We start from the raw sequence: 17,907 nt of genomic DNA, 5'->3' as shown, positions 1-17,907 counted from the left end.
GCTAAAAGGATGAGCAAGATTAGCATTGTTTCATAAGCTTTTATGATAAAGGAGGGGGTCGTATGTCTGATATTACTGTCTGAATATACATAATTTATTACAAGGGTTTTTGCTAAATAGAGATTTTCTAGTTTGTTATTTCTAAAAGAAAAAAGCTTCTTTAGTTGGCTCAGCATTTCCTGAAGTGTCTTCCATGAAGTGTTCATCAGATAGATGTCCTGTGAAAGAGAGGATCTCGCTGCCAAATAAGGTTTGGGAAAGATACACAGTATGTGTTAGTTAGTGCCTTAAAGACTGTGAGAAATCCCAAGTAAACTTCTAGCTCAGAATCTTCCCAATTCATCTTACCAGAGCACTTTTTTTTTCAAGCAAGATTTATTTGTATAGATGCATTATATAGATCTATTAATACAGATAAATTTATTAACGTAGTTAACAACAACATAACAAGCATTTTTTGAGTTGACAGATTGGAAATTCTGGTTCTGACTTTTTTGGGCTTTGTATTCTTGGACTCGAAAATAGCACCTAAAAAGCAAAATCATTGTATGTCACATAACTGAATAAATAAATTCTATAAAGAAGTCTCCCTATTTTTATTTCATACTACTTTCAGTGATAAAGCACTATCATCCAGTAGTGTCATCCACTTGTGAAAGAGACAAGAATTGGCTGACAGTGTTTGATTCTTTGGTTATTAAGTCTTGGCAGTAATAGCTAATTAAAATGTGACTGGTATTGCTATTGTATATACAGTCTTTTAAATAAATATATTCAAATACTTTAGTTATAGAAAATGATCATATGTTGGCAGGAACCCCAAACACTTTACCTGGTCATTGTATAATCTGCCCAACTAATTACTTCATAGCCATTAGGAACAAAGTAAACTAAAAGAATAGGGCACTCTGGATCACATATTCTATTTAGTAAAACCAGGTTTATGGATAATTTTTTAAATCTAAAAAAATTAACACTGAAAATATTAACAAATGGAAGGATGAAGTATGGTACCATTTTATGTTTAGCTGGGCTGAACCTGGGGAATCACAGACCGTGCTTTTTAGAAAACTGTGTTAAAATTTTAGCCCAGGACGATCTCCTTCTCCCTCAATGCCCAGATCTCACCACCAGCAGGCCACTGAGTTCGGACAACTCTTTACGTGTTCTGTGCATGAGCATTCTGCTCAGGAGGGAGTCAAGTGCCAACATACCCACCAGGTTGCCAGGGGATCCAGACCCTACTTACGCAGACAGTCACATGTGTGTTCATGGCCCTTAACACACAGTTATCCCATTCATTAGAAAAAGCCAACTAATCACTGTTGTGGAATCTAACAAATCCAATTAATAGCTTCTCCTTCCTCAGATGGTGGAGAGAAAGAGGAAGAAAAAAAGTTGAAAAACTGATTTTCTCTGGGATGAGAAGAGCTAAAAGCTTTCCCCCTCATAGTTTCATAATCTTTTTTTGCTCTAATTTGCGAATAGCTTTTATAGTAGTATAATGCATATACTAAAAAGGACACAAATCCTGAATATTTGATCCGTGAATTTTTATGATGTGAACAACACACTTGTGAAACCTCCGATTAGATCAAGAAATAGAGTATTACCAGCATCCAAGAAGCCTCCAGGTACACTTCTAGACTTTGCCACCTCTGTGGGCAACAGTCCTGGCTTCTAATGTCATAGGGTAGTTTTACCTATTTTTTACTTTATAGATGTGGGATCCTACAGTTGGTGATTTCTACTACTGATGGTCATTTGAGTTGTTCCCACTATTTGGTCATTACCATCAGTGCTTCCATGAATATTCTAGTATGTGTCCCTTGGGGTGCATGTGCCTTCATTAAGGTATATACTTGAGAGTAAGCTGCTAATTGTCCTAGGATGTGCATACACTCGGTGTCAGTAGGTGCTGCCAGTTTTCCAAGTGGCTACACTGCTTTTACATTCCCACCACCTTTGTATGGAAAGTTCATTTGCTCCATTTTCTTTGCGTGTAGAATTGTCCGTCTTTTTCATTTTCTAGTCATTGTGGTGGTGTGTATTTCATAGTGGTTTTAATTGTATTTCTCTGATGACTAATATGGTTGAGCCTCTTTTCATAACTTTACCAGTCCTTTGGGTCTCCTCTTTTGTAAAGAAACTGTTCCCATGTTTTGCCTATTGTGTCAGATAGTTGTCTGTCTTTACCAGGAATTCTTCACAGGTTTTGGATACAAGTCCTTTGCCAGGTATATGTATTGCAGATGTATTATCCTACTCTGAGACATACCTTTTCACTCTAAGTAGTATCTTTTGATGAGCAGGAGTTTTTTTCTTTTTAATTTTTCTTTTTAAGATTTTATTTATCCATTTGAGAGAGAGAGTGTGTGTGCAGGAGGGGAGGGGAGGGGCAGAGGGAGTGGGAGAAGCAGACTCCTGAGTGGGGAGCCCCACTCAGGCTCAGTCCCAGGACCCCTGGGATCATGACCTAAGCCTATGGCAGACACTTAAACAACTGAGCCACCGAGGTGCCCCATTTTTTTCTTTTTTCAATGTGGTTTACTTTATGATCTTTTCCCATTGTGATTGGTACTTTGCAAGCAAATCTTTGGGGCACCTTGGTGGCTCAGTCAGTTAAGTGTCCGACTCTTGATTTCATCTCAGGTCATGATCTCCAGTGTGGTGGGATCCAGCCCCACACTGGGCTCCACGCTCAGCATAGAGTCTCTTTGAGATTCCCTCTCTCCCCCCTCCTCCTCCACCTGTCTCTTGAGTGCTCACTGTCTCTCAAAATGATTAAAAAAATAAATTCTTTATAAAAAAAGCAAATGTTTGTATCTCCCATATAATCTTTTAAAATGGCATTTGTATAGTGGGATTTTACCTATAATAGCATTAAGGCTTTTTTTAGACATACTTTCGTGGCAGATTAGAGAGCAGAAGTAGGGCTTTGCAAGTGAAGCTGTCAAGATGAGTAGACATATTTCTGTTGTGAAAATATACTCTGTTTTAACAAAGTTATCAGTTTTTGCTTCTGATTAAATTTACTTAACCCATTTTTAATTTCCAAGAACTGTAAACAACCTAGAAAAATTTTTCTGCATATAAAGGTATTCTTAGTTTTCTATAAAGCCATTCAGCTTTAAAACAGTACCAGTAGCCAAAAAATATGCCTAATATTGTTCTAAATATGGCTGATCATATTTATATCTAATAATTTTATTCTATAATTTTTAGAACTTTTTGAAAATGAGCATGTACGTATTGGGCAAAAAGGTAAGTTTTTGATTATACTTATAAAACTATACAGAAAATGAAACCGTCTCAAGTAAATGTCTGCATTCTGAACCTCCAACTGAAATTCAATCTCTGAAGATCTAAAAATCTAAAAAAGAGTAATATTTAACTGCGTAGCTAATATAATGGTAATCTTTTTTTATGGGAATCTTTATAAAGAGGAAAAATACATCATTTTGGCTTCATCAATAAATGTTAGATAAAGAAGTACACAGATGGTTCACTAAAAAGGAAATAATAAATGCAGACACATATTCTTCTAGGATGTTAGCTTATTCCATTCAGCAGTAGAATTTCATTTTAAAATCAAAGAGGCAGGCTTTCTCTTTGATGCGCCCACACACTTCTCATTAGCGTTAATGGGAATATGCCCCTGCATCAGGAGAAACTATAACTTTCATACATCTTGATGACTGTTCACAACAGTGAGACTTAATAACCAAAGCGGCTCTTACTGTTCTGGGGAATAATTTTCCCTGTCTTTTGAAGATTCTTTTCCTTGTTTTTATAAATCTTGTTTTGTCTTTGAAATATGAAATGTAGATAAGTCTTTGTGTCAGAGTCTACCTTCTGTGGCAATTACATTGTCCTATATTAAACTCCCTAGTTCAATTTTTCAAAATCATATTTATTCAAAGCTTCATCATTTTTCCTTCATGTTTGACATTTGCATTAAACACAATAGCAAGTTAAAGAATATGTCTCATCTCTTTTTATTTTACATGATCCCTTTATTTCTTTTGGTTATGTCATTTTCATTTAGTATAAGCTTCTTCCCCCCCTTTTAAGAAGGAGATAATAAGAAAACACTCTGTTAGATAAATATCATCAGTTGTCTGGTATGTCTTATTTTGCTTTTTTTGTTTTGTTTTGTTTGTTTTGGGAGAGATTGTCTTTCCATACTTAATAGCTGGTATTTTCATTAAGGAAAATAAAAATGAAAATGAAAGCAAAATGATAATATATTAATTTTGTGAACTTGGCTACTTACAAATAGTTTTTGACCTTCTTAAAAGTTATCAGATCTTTTATTTATTTATTTTTTACCTCTTTAAAAAGCTCTCTCTTTTCTGTTGATTTTGGTAGATAGCTAAGAAGTTATCTAATAGATTAGATATCTTACATCCTTCATAATTCTTAACCATAATACTTTAAATATCGTACTACTTTCAAATACTAGAACATTCATCACTTAGAGAATATGCATTAGAGATTTGAGTTTTTTATAAATATGACTTTACTTGATCATGCAATCCAAAGATTGTTTTATATATATGTATATATATATTATATATATATTATACACACACACACATGCATATATCACTAGTTTCAGATCTGTGGAGCTATAGTTAAAGCAAAGTGATTTCAAGTACCTACATGAAAAACTTTTACCAGATTGGGTAGGAAGTGGAGGAATTTAGGGCTTGACATGTATAGAGCTGTAAACAGGGCCACTTCAAAATTTAGAGAGTTAAAGAAGGTTGTCAAGACGTGATGTGATGTTACATATAAAAAGGAAATGTTAGCTTCCCCAGAGATTCTTAATTAAGAATTTCAGTGTTATTTCTGACATTATTGAATTTTCTAATGAGATTTTTCTATACTTTGACAGTCCTAGCAGAACAAGATAGTGCTGCTGCTCAGCAATATATCAGACAAGGAAGCCCTACAGCACTGAGAGCAGAATTATGGGCTCTCATTTTGAATATTTCCAGTCAACCTGAGGTAAGAAGAAAAAAGGGTGGGCCAAATTTGAGCTATTAATATTTTATTCTGCAATGACCAGTTATTCATAATAGAAATACTTTTCTTTTTTTTCCTCTACTTTGCTTTCTTAGTCTAACATATTTACCCCCTCTTTTATTTTCAAAATTACTGTAGTTTTGAGTTTTAAGACAAGATGAATAGAATTTAGTCACTGTGCTTCATGTAGAAATTTTGTTATTGATTATTAGTTGGATACTTTAAACTTATCGATGCAAAAACCAGTAAATAAAATGATAAGAAATGTAGTCTGCCAGTGGAGATCAGTGAAGACATATGGTAGAACTGTGTTGTTAGAACAGGAAAAAATAAAGAACGACCACCCAGCATATGTAAATGAGCCCTTTTTCCTTACAGTTACTTTTGTAATGTGCTATTTTTATGGTTCTAAAAACTGACAGATTATGTGGGAATAATATTTTTCTAAGTATAGGAACATTTTATTTTAGGAAATAAAATGAATACAAAGAGAAATCACCAATAGGTAATAGATTCAATAAGGGAAAATTCTATGATGTTGATTCTTTTGAAAAAAAAATTTTTTGCTTTAAGCCCGTTGATCATATAATCCATCCATTTGAAGATTTTAATAAATAGCGAATTAATACTTCCCTACTTAGTTAAAAGCATGTGTTTTGGAATCATATGGATCTGGTTTCAACTCCTACCTCACTCAACTTATTTGAAATGTGCCATTGAGTGAGGTAAATTTCTTGAAACTTCAATTTATCCATATTTAAATATAGGTAATAATATTTATATCATAGAGTGGTTGTGATTAAATGAAATGTTGTGTTATGTTAGTCTTCCAACATAGTGCCTGACACAAAGGGTCACCATTAATGGTAGTAATAAAACTTACATATTGCAATATTATTTTGTTACAAATTAGTTACAATTTATAATGCAGTTTTTAAGAGAATTAAATATTATTAATATTATTATAAAAACTACCTCTAACCTTTGCAAATTATGTATTCATGTGCTTGTGTGTGTATGTTTGTGTTTTAAATCTCTCTCTGTGAAACAGCACTGTCAAAAATTTCTTACTTTTTGAAAGAATAAATATGGTTTATTTCAGAGAAGTTTTAGACCAAATGATCTTGCTGGTCTTTTGTGGTGACACTAAAAGTAACTGTTTATGGAATAGATGCTGAGGGTATATTGGGCATTTTTTGTGAGTTTATCAACTCTTGGGGAACAGATGGTAACTCTTATTCTGATCTAACTGTACAGATGACTTACCAATTTCACTAATCAGGATCTAGATTAACAAAATCTGTCTTTCCAGAGACAGAGATGTGAAACAAATTTAGAATTTTTCTGGAAGTATCACCCTAGAATAAAAGTAGTAATCCCAAAACAAAACAAAACAAAACAAAAAAGTAGTAATCCCAGGTATTTAGTATGACGTTTAAAGGCAGTTTTTACACTTGAATTTTGGAGCTAATGGTTATCTTGATTTTTAAATGCAAAATGGCAGGATCCCTGCGTGGCTCAGCAGTTTTAACTCCTGCGTTTGGCCCAGGGCCTGATCCTGGAGACCCGGGTTTGAGTCCTACATCAGGCTTCCTGCATGGAGCCTACTTCTCCCTCTGCCTCTGTCTCTGCCTCTCTCTCTCTCATGAATAAATAAATAAAATCTTTTTAAAAATCAATAAATAAAAAAAATAAATGCAAAATGGCAAGTTTGTAAATAGAGATAAATATTTTCAGAAAAGCAGTTTTGATTTTATTGAATAAAACACTTTGCATCACTTACATTTATCTTCAGCTGTAAAAGTATTACCTCAACAAACTGGAACAAGCAATTCCAAAATAATTGTTTTAAGTAGCACATTAGAGGGAGAAAGGGGGTGGGAAGAGAAGAAGAATTTGCTTCTTATCAAGAATACTTTATCAGAACTTTTCAATTACTTTTCAATCACTTAAAATAAGCTACACATACAAGAGCATCATAATTAAGGAGTTTTCTCATTAAGAAAATATGTGATGAGTTTAAAATGATTGCTTTTATGTATTTTCTTTTATGCAAATCTCTAGGTGTGTATCAAAATTTTATTTAGTATTTAAAATTTTGCTTAATTTCAGTTTGCTAATTAAAGAATACAGAAAATTTTTCTATACTTGGCTCTAGGTACTCACTTACTGATAAAATAGCCAGGGCTAGTACTAATATTTAACATTTTCTTTAGTGAGTTCAAAAGGTTCTCCACAACCTTACCCTGGTCAACGACAACTCCTGACCTTCACTCTCCTCCATACTTCTTTTCAGAGTCTTAGCAAAGAGAAGTCTCGCCTTCTCCTACCCAGAAAAAAAACCAGAATCATCCTGAGAAACTCATTTGGATTCCTTCAACCACACCTGTTCTTGCCTCCTCTACTTTTATAGCTAAACCTTTTGAAAGAAGAGTCTATGCTGGCGGCATCTGCTTCCTTAAAATCATTAATTACTCTGTCACTGTAGTCCTGGCATATACCCCCCTACATGATTATAACTGCCCTAGCTAAAGTCACCAAGAAACAGTGGACACAGTTTAGTCTTTACATCTGCTGCATTTGATACTTTTGCCTCCTCTGCTCTTGGGATATTCTTGGTCTTTAATTTAGTTCACACTGTTTTCTTAGTTATTCATCCTCTTTTTTCTTGGTGAGTGTGTGTGTGTGTCTGTGTGTCTGTGTGTCCATTTGAGTTCCTTTTTTGGACCCTAAGGGCTTGTCTTTCTGAGAATTGCACTTTGATCCTCTTTTCATTCTGTACATGTTCCCTGGACTGTCTCATCCACAAGTTACTTACCCCCTAATGGCTTTGACTCTGTTCAACCAAACTCTCTTAAGCTTAAAACTTTTATTTCCAGTTACAGAACTCCAATGTCTGTTCTGAAAGAATGCCAGACTCTTAATGTCTAATAGAAAAGGCATAATCTTTACCTCGTTGTGTTGGTGGTCCTCCAAGAGATGCTCTATTGTCTGTCTTTGCACCACTGATTCCTCTTCCTGAAAAAAACCTTTTCATACTTATGTCTGCTTAGAGACTCCTATTCATCTTTCAGACACAGCTTTATGCCATCACATTTTCTGAGAAGTCTTTCTAACATTCTCTCCCCTACTTTCCATCACCATTATAGTTAGATATTTCCTTCTCTTTTTTTCCGTCATAACAAGGGCGGGAGCAGAGGCCCAAAAACAGAGAAATGTACCATACTTCTTACTGTTTTGGCTGCCACCCTTTCCAGGTTGAGTGCCTGAGGACAGAGCTTTTTTTCCTCTTCACCATCTGTAAATGTCAGTATCTTGTACAGTGTCTAGATGCTTAATAAGCCATAAAATGTTAGGAATGTTCTTTGAGGTCTTTCATTTCCTGAGAATACATTTCTTTTTTTTTCTTCAGTTAAAGAGGTAGTGTAAGTTTGCATAAAATACCAAACAAATATATGTACTAAACTTTAAATAGTCTCTGATACTAAAAAATTGGGCTATTTTCTTTTTCAGAGATTGCTTTTTATAATTTATTACTCTTAAATATCTATATTACTAGAGCTAATATAAAATACTCTAAAAATATCCTGTTGTGTTATTGGTAATCATAGCAGTTTATAAATGCTTATGTATTTTATAGAATAAAATTAAGCTATTAATATAAAAATTATCCCTTATCACTATAACATTGTTAAATTTTAACTCTTCTATCCACTTTTTCTTTCATTTTATATGGATAAATTACACTAAAAATTATTGAAACCAAACACCATAGACTGGAATTAGGAGGACTAGTTCAATCACTAGCCAGTTCTGTAATTTTGGCTAAGGCAGTTAACTTTACCAGATCTCATATTTTTAATGTGCAAATAAAGCACACATAGTAGATATTTCTAAGGTCCATCTAGGTCTCAAATTCTCTGATGCGTCTTTTTTTCTCTCAAAAGTAGATTTTTGTCAGCACTGTTACATGTTAGGACTTATAAATGTTGAGTTATTTATGGCATTTTTAAAAAAATACTTTATTAATTCATAGAGACACACACACAGAGAGAGAGAGAGAGAGAGAGAGGCAGAGACACAGGCAGAGGGAGAAGCAGGCTCCATGCAGGGAGCCCGACATGGGACTCGATCCCGGGTCCCCAGGATCACACCCCAGGCCACAGGCGGCGCCAAACCGCCGCGCCACCGGGCTGCCCTTAGAATGTTTACTTTTATAAGAAACCACCAAATTGTCTTCCAAAGGGGCTGTATCATTCTGCACTGAGACCAGCCAGGAACATGAGTTCCTATTGTTCCACTTCTACCACCATTTGGTATTTTCAGTGCTCTAGATTTGTGTAGTGGTATTTCATTGTTCTAATTTGCATTTCCCTGATGACATATGATGTGGAGTATCTTTTCATATGCTTGTTTGCCATCTGTATATCTTCTTTGTTGAGGTGTCTCTTTCTTAGTTAGCCTGGCTAGAGGTTCATCAGTTTTACTGATCTTTTCAAAGAACCAACTTTGTTTTTGTTTTTGTTTTTAAGATTTTATTTATTTTAGAGAGAGAGGGCTGGATGTGCACACATGTGAGTGGGGGGAAAGGGAAAGGGAGAGAGAATCTCAAGCAGACTCCCTGCTGAGTACACTTGATCCCATGACTGTGAGATCATAACCTGAGCTGAAAGCAAGAGTCAGACACTTAACCAACTGAGCCACCCAGGGCCCCAGAACCAGCTTTGGCTTTGATGATTTATCTGTATTGATTTTTCTGTTTTCAGTTTCATTTATTTCTGCTCTAAATATTATGATTACCTTTTTCTATTTACTTTGGATTTAATTTGCTTTTCTTTTTCTAGTTTCCTAAGGTGGAAACTTAGATTATTGATGTTAGATTTTTCTTATTATCTAATATATTCATTCAGTGCTATAAATTTATCTTTAAGCACTACTTTCAGTGCATCCCACAGATTTCCATGAGTTGCATTTTCATTTAGTTCAAAATATTTTAAATTTATCTTGAGAGTTCTTATTTGACCCACAAGTATATTGTTTAATCTTCAAATATTTGGTCATTTTCCAGCTGTCTTTCTGTTTTTGATTTCTAGTTTAATTCCATTTTTTAAAAGAATTTATTTATTTATTCATGAGAGACAGAGACAGAGGCAGAGACACAGGCAGAGGGAGAAGCAGGCTCCATACAGAGAGCCCGCCGCAGAACTCAATCCAGGGACTCCAGGATCACATCCTGGGCTGAATGCAGGCGCTCAACCACTGAGCCAGGTGTCCCTAGTTTAATTCCATTTTGATCTGAAAGCAGACGGTGTGTGATTTTCATTCTTTTAAATTTGTTAAGGATGTTTTATGACCCAGAATTTCATTCATCTTGGTGAATGTTCATCATGAGCTTGAGAAGCATGTGTATTCTGCTGTTTGTTGAATGAAGTAATGTATAGATGCCCATTATATCCAGTTAATTGATGGTGGTGTTGTGTTCAACTTTATCCTTACTGATTTTCTACCTGCTGAATCTGTCCATTTCTGATAGAGAAGCAAAAGAGTTTTATTTCCATCGGAAATATATGGTTTATTTAATAAATGATAGTGATAATTAACCATTTTCCTGAAAGAAAACAGACTTTTTGTTTATGACATACAAAAGTAAATTTCAGATACATTATATTTAAATAAGAAATAGCAATTTTAGAAAAAAAATATTTCTATAAACATGTGGTGGGATAGGCTTGCCTAAGGCAAGCAAGAAAACCCAAGGCATAAGGAAGTTTTTAAAAAATTTGTCCTTGTATACCATCAGTAAGAAACAACACCTTTGGGCAGCCCCGGTGGCGCAGCGGTTTAGCGCCACCTGCAGCCCGGGGTGTGATCTTGGAGACCCGGGATCGAGTCCCACATCGGGCTTCCTGCATGGAGCCTGCTTCTCCCCCTGCCTGTGTCTCTGCCTCTCTCTCGCACTCTCGGAATGAATAAATAAATAAATCTTTAAAAAAAAAAAAAAGAATCAACACCTTGTTTTGAAGAAAAAGTATTTGTAATACAAATGGCAAAGGGTTAATCCACATTATGAATAGCCAAAAAAATTAGTAAAATAAATATAATCTAATAGGAAAGTAGGTGTTATGAAAGGCAAATCATTAAAGTAGAAATCAAATGCCTAGTAAACATAGGAGAGGATGTTCAACTTTATTGTTATTTGGGAAAGTGCAAATTAACACAGACTCCAGTTTTCATCTGTGAGAGTTAAAAGAGGTGAGGATATAGGTAAACTGTGTTCTCATATGTTGCTGGTGGGAATTTGAAATGGTGATTTTTGGAAAATGGTCAGGCAAACTGTAGCTAAAGATAGATTTAACCTTTGCCAGTGTATCCCACAGATACAAAAGCACATGTGAATAAAGATATTTATTACAGTGTTACTTGTAGTGACAGGCAAATTCTGTATCCATATATAGCAGAGTTATTAAATAGTGATCTATGCCACAGCTTTAAAAATATTAATGTGTATGTAGCTATTAAGAAGAAAGATAGGGCAGCCCCAGTGGTGCAGCGGTTTAGCGCTGCCTGCAGCCCGGGGTGTGATCCTGGAGACCTGGGATCGAGTCCCGTGTCAGGCCCCCCATGTGGAGCCTGCTTCTCTCCCTGCCTGTATCTCTGTCTGTCTCTCTCTTTCTCTATGAATACATAAATATAAAAAAATCTTAAAAAAAAAGAAGAAAGATAGATAGATGTATACCTGTTACGTAGAAGGCTGACCCTGTTATATGGCTAAGTTAGAGAAGCTGAATATGAGTATGGTATGATTTCAGTTTGTATTAAAAAAAAAATGACGACCCAAATCCCCACATACAAGTATGTATTTATACAGCATAGAGAAAGCTATAGAAGAAAACAGATTAAAAATTCTAACAAATACAATACAAATAACATTAGTTTCTTTGGGAAGGCAGAATGGAAAAAGGAAGGATTATTTTTTCTTTATAGCTTTATATTGTTAACAGTCACATATCAGTTTGTGATTTTAAATTTATTTTATTTTTAAAAACAGGCATTACTCTAAACTTACTAGCTTTTCCATTCTAATGTTTCCTAGAAAACATTGGAGTATAATACTAGGCTCTTTATCAGTTGTCAAGGATTGGTATTTTAATTAGATACTGTTCCTGTTTTTAAGAATGTTCTTTTACTCTAGGAGAGAAATTAATTCAATAGATACAGTGGGAGTTCAATGAAATAACAAAATAATCTTGCCTCAGTTGAGAAATCTAAACATCATAAATAAGAGCGAAGTAAGGCATTTTATTAAAATAAAATGTCTAAAAATTGCCAGTAAATCTCCAGATTATCTTCAGGCAAAGGGCACTTTTGACCCAAATCAGAATTGTGTATTAAGCATCTTTCAAGATTAAGAAGTCATATTTCAGGAAACATAGAGTCAGACACCATCCTGCCAAGGCAGCTGCACACAGCAGATCTTTGTCCCATACGATCCTGTCCCGTAGCTCTTACTTGTCTGAAGGAACGTCTTCAGCAAGAATCATACAGAGTGGCGTGTACTAGTGGAGCCAAGCAGTGTTTGGATATGGGCAGAAACCAGGGTTAAAAGTGCCTGAGAAAGGACTGGAGGGCTTTGTAGGAACACAAGGCCAGCTAAAGCAATGAGATGATACTTCCATCTATCTTTAAGACAGCTGTAATCTGCTTGATCCTTACCTTTGTTCTTTTTTTTTTTTTAATTTTTTTTAAATTTTATTTACTTATGATAGTCGTACAGAGAGAGAGGCAGAGACATAGGCAGAGGGAGAAGCAGGCTCCATGCACCGGGAGCCCGATGTGGGATTTGATCCCGGGTCTTGAGGATCGCGCCCTGGACCAAAGGCAGGCGCCAAACCGCTGCGCCACCCAGGGATCCCTTTTTTTTTTTGAATGCCCTGACCAACAATTAACCTGATGCTTAACTGGATTATAGTCTCAAATCCCTCCTCCCATTTTCCCTCCCTCCTTCCCTGTTTTTCCTTTTCTCCCTTTTTCTCTGCTTTCCATCTTCTATCTCTTTTTCTATGTCTGATTCTTTATTAAATTAAGCATTAGCCTGATCTTTTCATTGTGTACCACTAATCAGATTTTATGGTGTATTAGACCATATTCTGATATTTTAAAACCTGACTTCTTTTGTATGCTGTGATTATTTTTACTAGCAGGGATGATTTAGTATGTTTCACCTTTTTATTTTGTAATCATTTAGATATTAGCAAAGTAGTATAGAGTAGTCCTTGTGGGTTTTTGCATAGGTTCTGGGGCCAGGTTTCCTGGGATCAAATCCTACTACCTTTTTGGTCTTGGTGGACAGCTTTTTTCCTCAAGATCTGTTTCTCAAATATAAATGGGAATAATAATCATTGAACTATTTTATTTTGTTGGTATGGGATTAAATGAGTTAACCCATGTATGGTAGGTAAAATAGTTTCTGGCACCTAATAATAAATATTGTATTTGCTATCAAAGTTAAATTATAGTTAGTCAATTTAGCAGACAATTAATTCAATACCCACCAAGTGCCCAGATCTTATGCTAAGTGATGGGATTAGGTATATTTATTGAGTATCTACTATTGGCAAGGCATGGAGGATGTAATAGTGAATAAAATGAAGTCTTCATAGTGTTTATAATACTATTAATGATGATTATATATTAAAATTTGAGGCTGACTTTATTAATGTGATTGACCTTAAATTTTGTTTGTTTTACTTTTAATCTAGGATATCTTGTATTATGAGCAGCTTAAGACAAATGTGATACAACATGACCTTTTGGTGGACAGTCTAATCTATAAAGTAAGTAAAGGTGTACATAGTTTTTCATTTCAGTAATGTCATTAAACAACTATCGAGAGTCTTTTAACATGGGCCTGTACTTTGTATAACACATGTTAACCTTGAAAAATAATTGTAAGCAATCATTGATTGTACTTGTAAAGTTAAGGTTCATCTTCAAGATTTGTAGTCTTCAGTCAATACTGTCCTCCTTCCCTTTGAAGCTGTCCTCATGATCCTTTCCTGGTACACCCGTTTTTTTTGATTAAAAGAATGATAAACATTTTGTGTTCCTATAAATTCAAGTTTTCCACACAAACCGAATAAAAATGCAACTAAGGAAAACCAGACTATATTTTTCACAGCCAAAATCAGACTAATATTTTTATCTTATTTGTATCATGATTCCTTAGGGCCTGTTTCATTTTTTTTCTTGTATTGAATTCATTTTTTATCTTTTATAGTTTCTAGACATATGGTTAAGTACATCTCAAGTTTTATGATAGGGATACATTGAGATTTTGTCTCCAGGCATCTGATACTGAGTTGAGGGTTGACATGTAAAGGTATAAGCATGAGAGAGGATACGACCAATTCTGGATTAATAATTGGGCTATTTAAAATAATTGGATTTTAAATTAAGGACTTGTAAGATAGAGAAGGCATATTATTTCAGGTCTCAGAAATGGGAGAGAGAAAATTACACATTGGGGACCTAAAGATTTTTATGGGTAAAGCATGACCAAGGTTAATAATAACTACTACTAGCATTTAATGACTGTCTACTGTGCCATATAGTGTTCCAAACTCTTTACATAAATTGTCCTTGATCCTGAAAGCTACCTGAAGAGTAGCAGATACCAGCATTTAGGTATCATTTATAGATAAATGATCTTTTTCTTAGGAAAAAGCCTTACATTCTGTAAAATCATACATTAAAGATACTAGAGCTGATAGGGAAAATAGGGTTTGGATACTTTTTGCAACTTTTTAAACAGAGTATTAACAAAAACAGTTATTGATAGTTTGGAAGATGAATGGGACAGCTCCAGCGGGCTGCTCCTGCAGGAGCTATTAAAAATGTACAAATATAATAAAATAGAATGCTAAAAGACTGCAGATTGAAGTGGTGTACTGGGCCACCAAGAGAAAGTACAGGAACTAAGAGATGTGCTGGGGCCAAGGTGTGCCTGCCTGGAGAGCGATCGCCTCCTACAGTCATTCTTTTTTTAAAGATTTTTATTTATTTATTCATGAGTGACACACACAGAGAGAGAGAGAGGCCTCTAGAGACACAGGCAGAGGAAGAAGCAGGCTCTATGCAGGGAGCCTGATGTGGGACTCCATCCCGGGACCCCAGGATCATACCCTGGGCCGAAGGCAGGCCCTAAACCGCTGAGCCACCTGGGCTGCCCTTATTTTTTATTTTTTAAGATTTTATTTATTTACCCCTACCGCAGGGAGCCTGATGCAAGACTTGATTCTAGGACCCTGGGATCACACCCTGAGCCAAAGGCAGACCCTCAACCACTGAGCTACCCAGGTGCCCTAGAATCATTCATTTTTTAATTTTCTTGAAATACAATTATAAGGGCTGATGCCTGTGCAGCAGGTGAGCTGAAGGCATTTTTTCTTGCTGAAGGTTGTAATTCTACCTATAATTTCAGCACACTGATTAAAAGTTGCATGTGAACCCACACAATTTTCATGTTATAATAGATAACCTTCCCTACCATTCCCTTACCCATCAGCCACATACTGACATGTGTTATAGCAAAATAGGAAGTACTATTACTTTACCATTTTACAGAGGAGGGAACTGAAGTAAAGAGAAATTAGTTAAATTCCCATATTAAATAGCAAAGTCACGATTTGAATGTAGGTAATCTGACTTCACAACCATACTTTTTATAAAAATCACTATTCTCTACAAGAAGCAAAGTCTTGACCCTCTCAGAAATTTTACATAGATTTGGATCACAGGTACTATTGTTAACTTTAAGGTCAAATATTCATGCCCAGAGGATTATTTTAGCACCAGCAAAAGGGATGTTTTGGGCTTTAAGACTTTTCAACCTCTTTTCCTATTCAAATCAAAGAAGACTCACAAGAGAAGTAATTCAGAAAGTCGGGAGGGCTAGCATGAGAATTCTCTTTGCTGCCAAAATGAATTTCAGTTTGAATCAGTAAAGAGATAAACAGTTTGTATCTGAAAAATTGAATGTAAGTTTTAATAGAATCAATCCTGACTGTCCACAGCATGAGTATTTTTAGGAAGCTATCTATCTCTGGTTGTTCCCAACTTGTGTATTGAGCTTCGCTGATCTTTTAGGAGCAACTCCAAACATTATTAAAGTCAGCTTTTAAAAAAAAAAAAATAAAAAAAAAAAATAAAGTCAGCTTTTGAGGGAATGGGCATTTTAAAAAATTATTTGAAGTTTCATTATAGCTCCCTGTGGCGACTAATTTTTAATTTAACTGAAAATAAAGTAGAATTATGTTAGTGCTTAAAGGAATGGATGGAACAAGCCAATACTAAATTTAGAACATCACCAAACCCTAAGCTAAATTATTAAATGTTCTCTCTGGATTGTATTCCCCAACCCCCCAAGGTTGCCCTGTATCCACACTTTCTACAGTTTTATACCACTTACTATGACCTGACAGTTTATGCCAGTGGTTCTCAGCTTTTTCTTCATTACCTCCCTGAAGAGGAAAATCAGTTTTTCTCTAATATAAAAAAACCCTAAACACCAAAAATAAGATTTGGAAGTCTATAAACCATTGTAATATGTAAAAATTTTTGGCCTCCAAGAACTAATTCTCACCCTCTTAGAGGTAGGTAGTATCATCCCTCTTGAGAATGCATGTTCTCTACCTCTATCCATATTATCTTCTGATTAGAAGACTGACCCCTTTCTTTTCTCTTAATTTTAGTGTCTTTAAGTTTTTCTAGACTTTGCACACATTCACTACTCCAGAATCATCCATGATTCATGTTATCCTTCCTTGACTGCCACTTAGCTCCACAGCCTGGTTGGGAAATTTTTAGATTGAGCAATATTATCTTGGATTTCTTCAGTATTTCTGATTGTTTTTGTATTTCTACTATGTATGTATCCTTGCCGGTAAGATTATAGAATTCTTGAAGATAAACAATTGTTTGTTGGGTAATATGCAATGACCAATGACTTACAAGTGAATAATCACAAAGGTATGGAAGATGTTTGGTATTTCAGGGAAGTAGCAAGAATGTGGACTTGAACAGTAGAGGGTGATTTGAAACCGTAATTTGGGCTGGCTTATTATGGTTTCTTCTGGATATTATGATTGCATCTGCTTATCCAACTGTAAAACACTTAAATATTAGATTAAAAGAAGATAAAAATTGAAATAAATAATAAGGAATTACTAATGGAACCTAAAAAGTTGTGAACAATTTGAGGTCCAATAATGTGTCACATATATTAGTCAAATAAATTTATAGCAGTGATGAAATCTAATTGAGGCATTTATAATCATCTATAAGTAAAATTATTGTATTAGTTCTCAACAATGCATTTATGTCCTTGTACTATAGACATATTTCTTTAGGTTCTTTTCAATACTCTCTACCTTTAATTATAGGATGTGAAGTTGACAGCAAGCAATGATGATTATTATTTTGTATTTGAAGATTATTTATATCAGGTAAGTTGAAAAATCAAAATATATAATGTGCTTGTTTTAAGTGCTCTAACTCAGCATACTTTAGGAGATAACTCTGTTTTCAACTGAATCCTCCTGAAATCTAAACCATGTTTGCTTTTTTATCAAATATTCTAAGTTTAGAATAAGGTTAACTTTTTTTCTTATGTGGAATTGGGTGGGAGAACAAGAGTTCTCAAATGAGTGTTTGGACTGTTTCTTTTGGTAATATTTGCTATGACCAGGAGAGGCATAGGCACAGATTCTTAAAGTGGGTGTGAAACTCATACTTAAGCCATCCCAAGATGTTTAGAAAGAACATTTTGCATGACCCTTTTCTATTAAAAGTATTGAATAAATAATTAAATGTTTTGAA

At 34.9% G+C, this 17,907-nt stretch overlaps 1 protein-coding gene across 3 annotated transcripts in view; it reads left to right on the top strand.

Annotated features, from left to right (window-relative positions):
* Positions 1-17,907, top strand: part of TBC1D19 (TBC1 domain family member 19) — a 144,161-nt gene that overhangs the window by 68,443 nt on the left and 57,811 nt on the right. For all 3 annotated transcript variants that reach the window (XM_072737937.1, XM_072737940.1, XM_072737939.1), the window contains 4 exons: positions 3,226-3,264; positions 4,901-5,013; positions 13,791-13,865; positions 17,472-17,534. In XM_072737937.1, the coding sequence (XP_072594038.1) occupies positions 3,226-3,264; positions 4,901-5,013; positions 13,791-13,865; positions 17,472-17,534 (290 nt within the window). The remainder of the gene's footprint in view (positions 1-3,225; positions 3,265-4,900; positions 5,014-13,790; positions 13,866-17,471; positions 17,535-17,907) is intronic.

This window comes from Vulpes vulpes, chromosome 14, assembly GCF_048418805.1.
Source record: "Vulpes vulpes isolate BD-2025 chromosome 14, VulVul3, whole genome shotgun sequence".
NCBI lineage: Eukaryota > Metazoa > Chordata > Mammalia > Carnivora > Canidae > Vulpes > Vulpes vulpes.
This window is presented reverse-complemented; position numbering and strand designations above follow the sequence as displayed.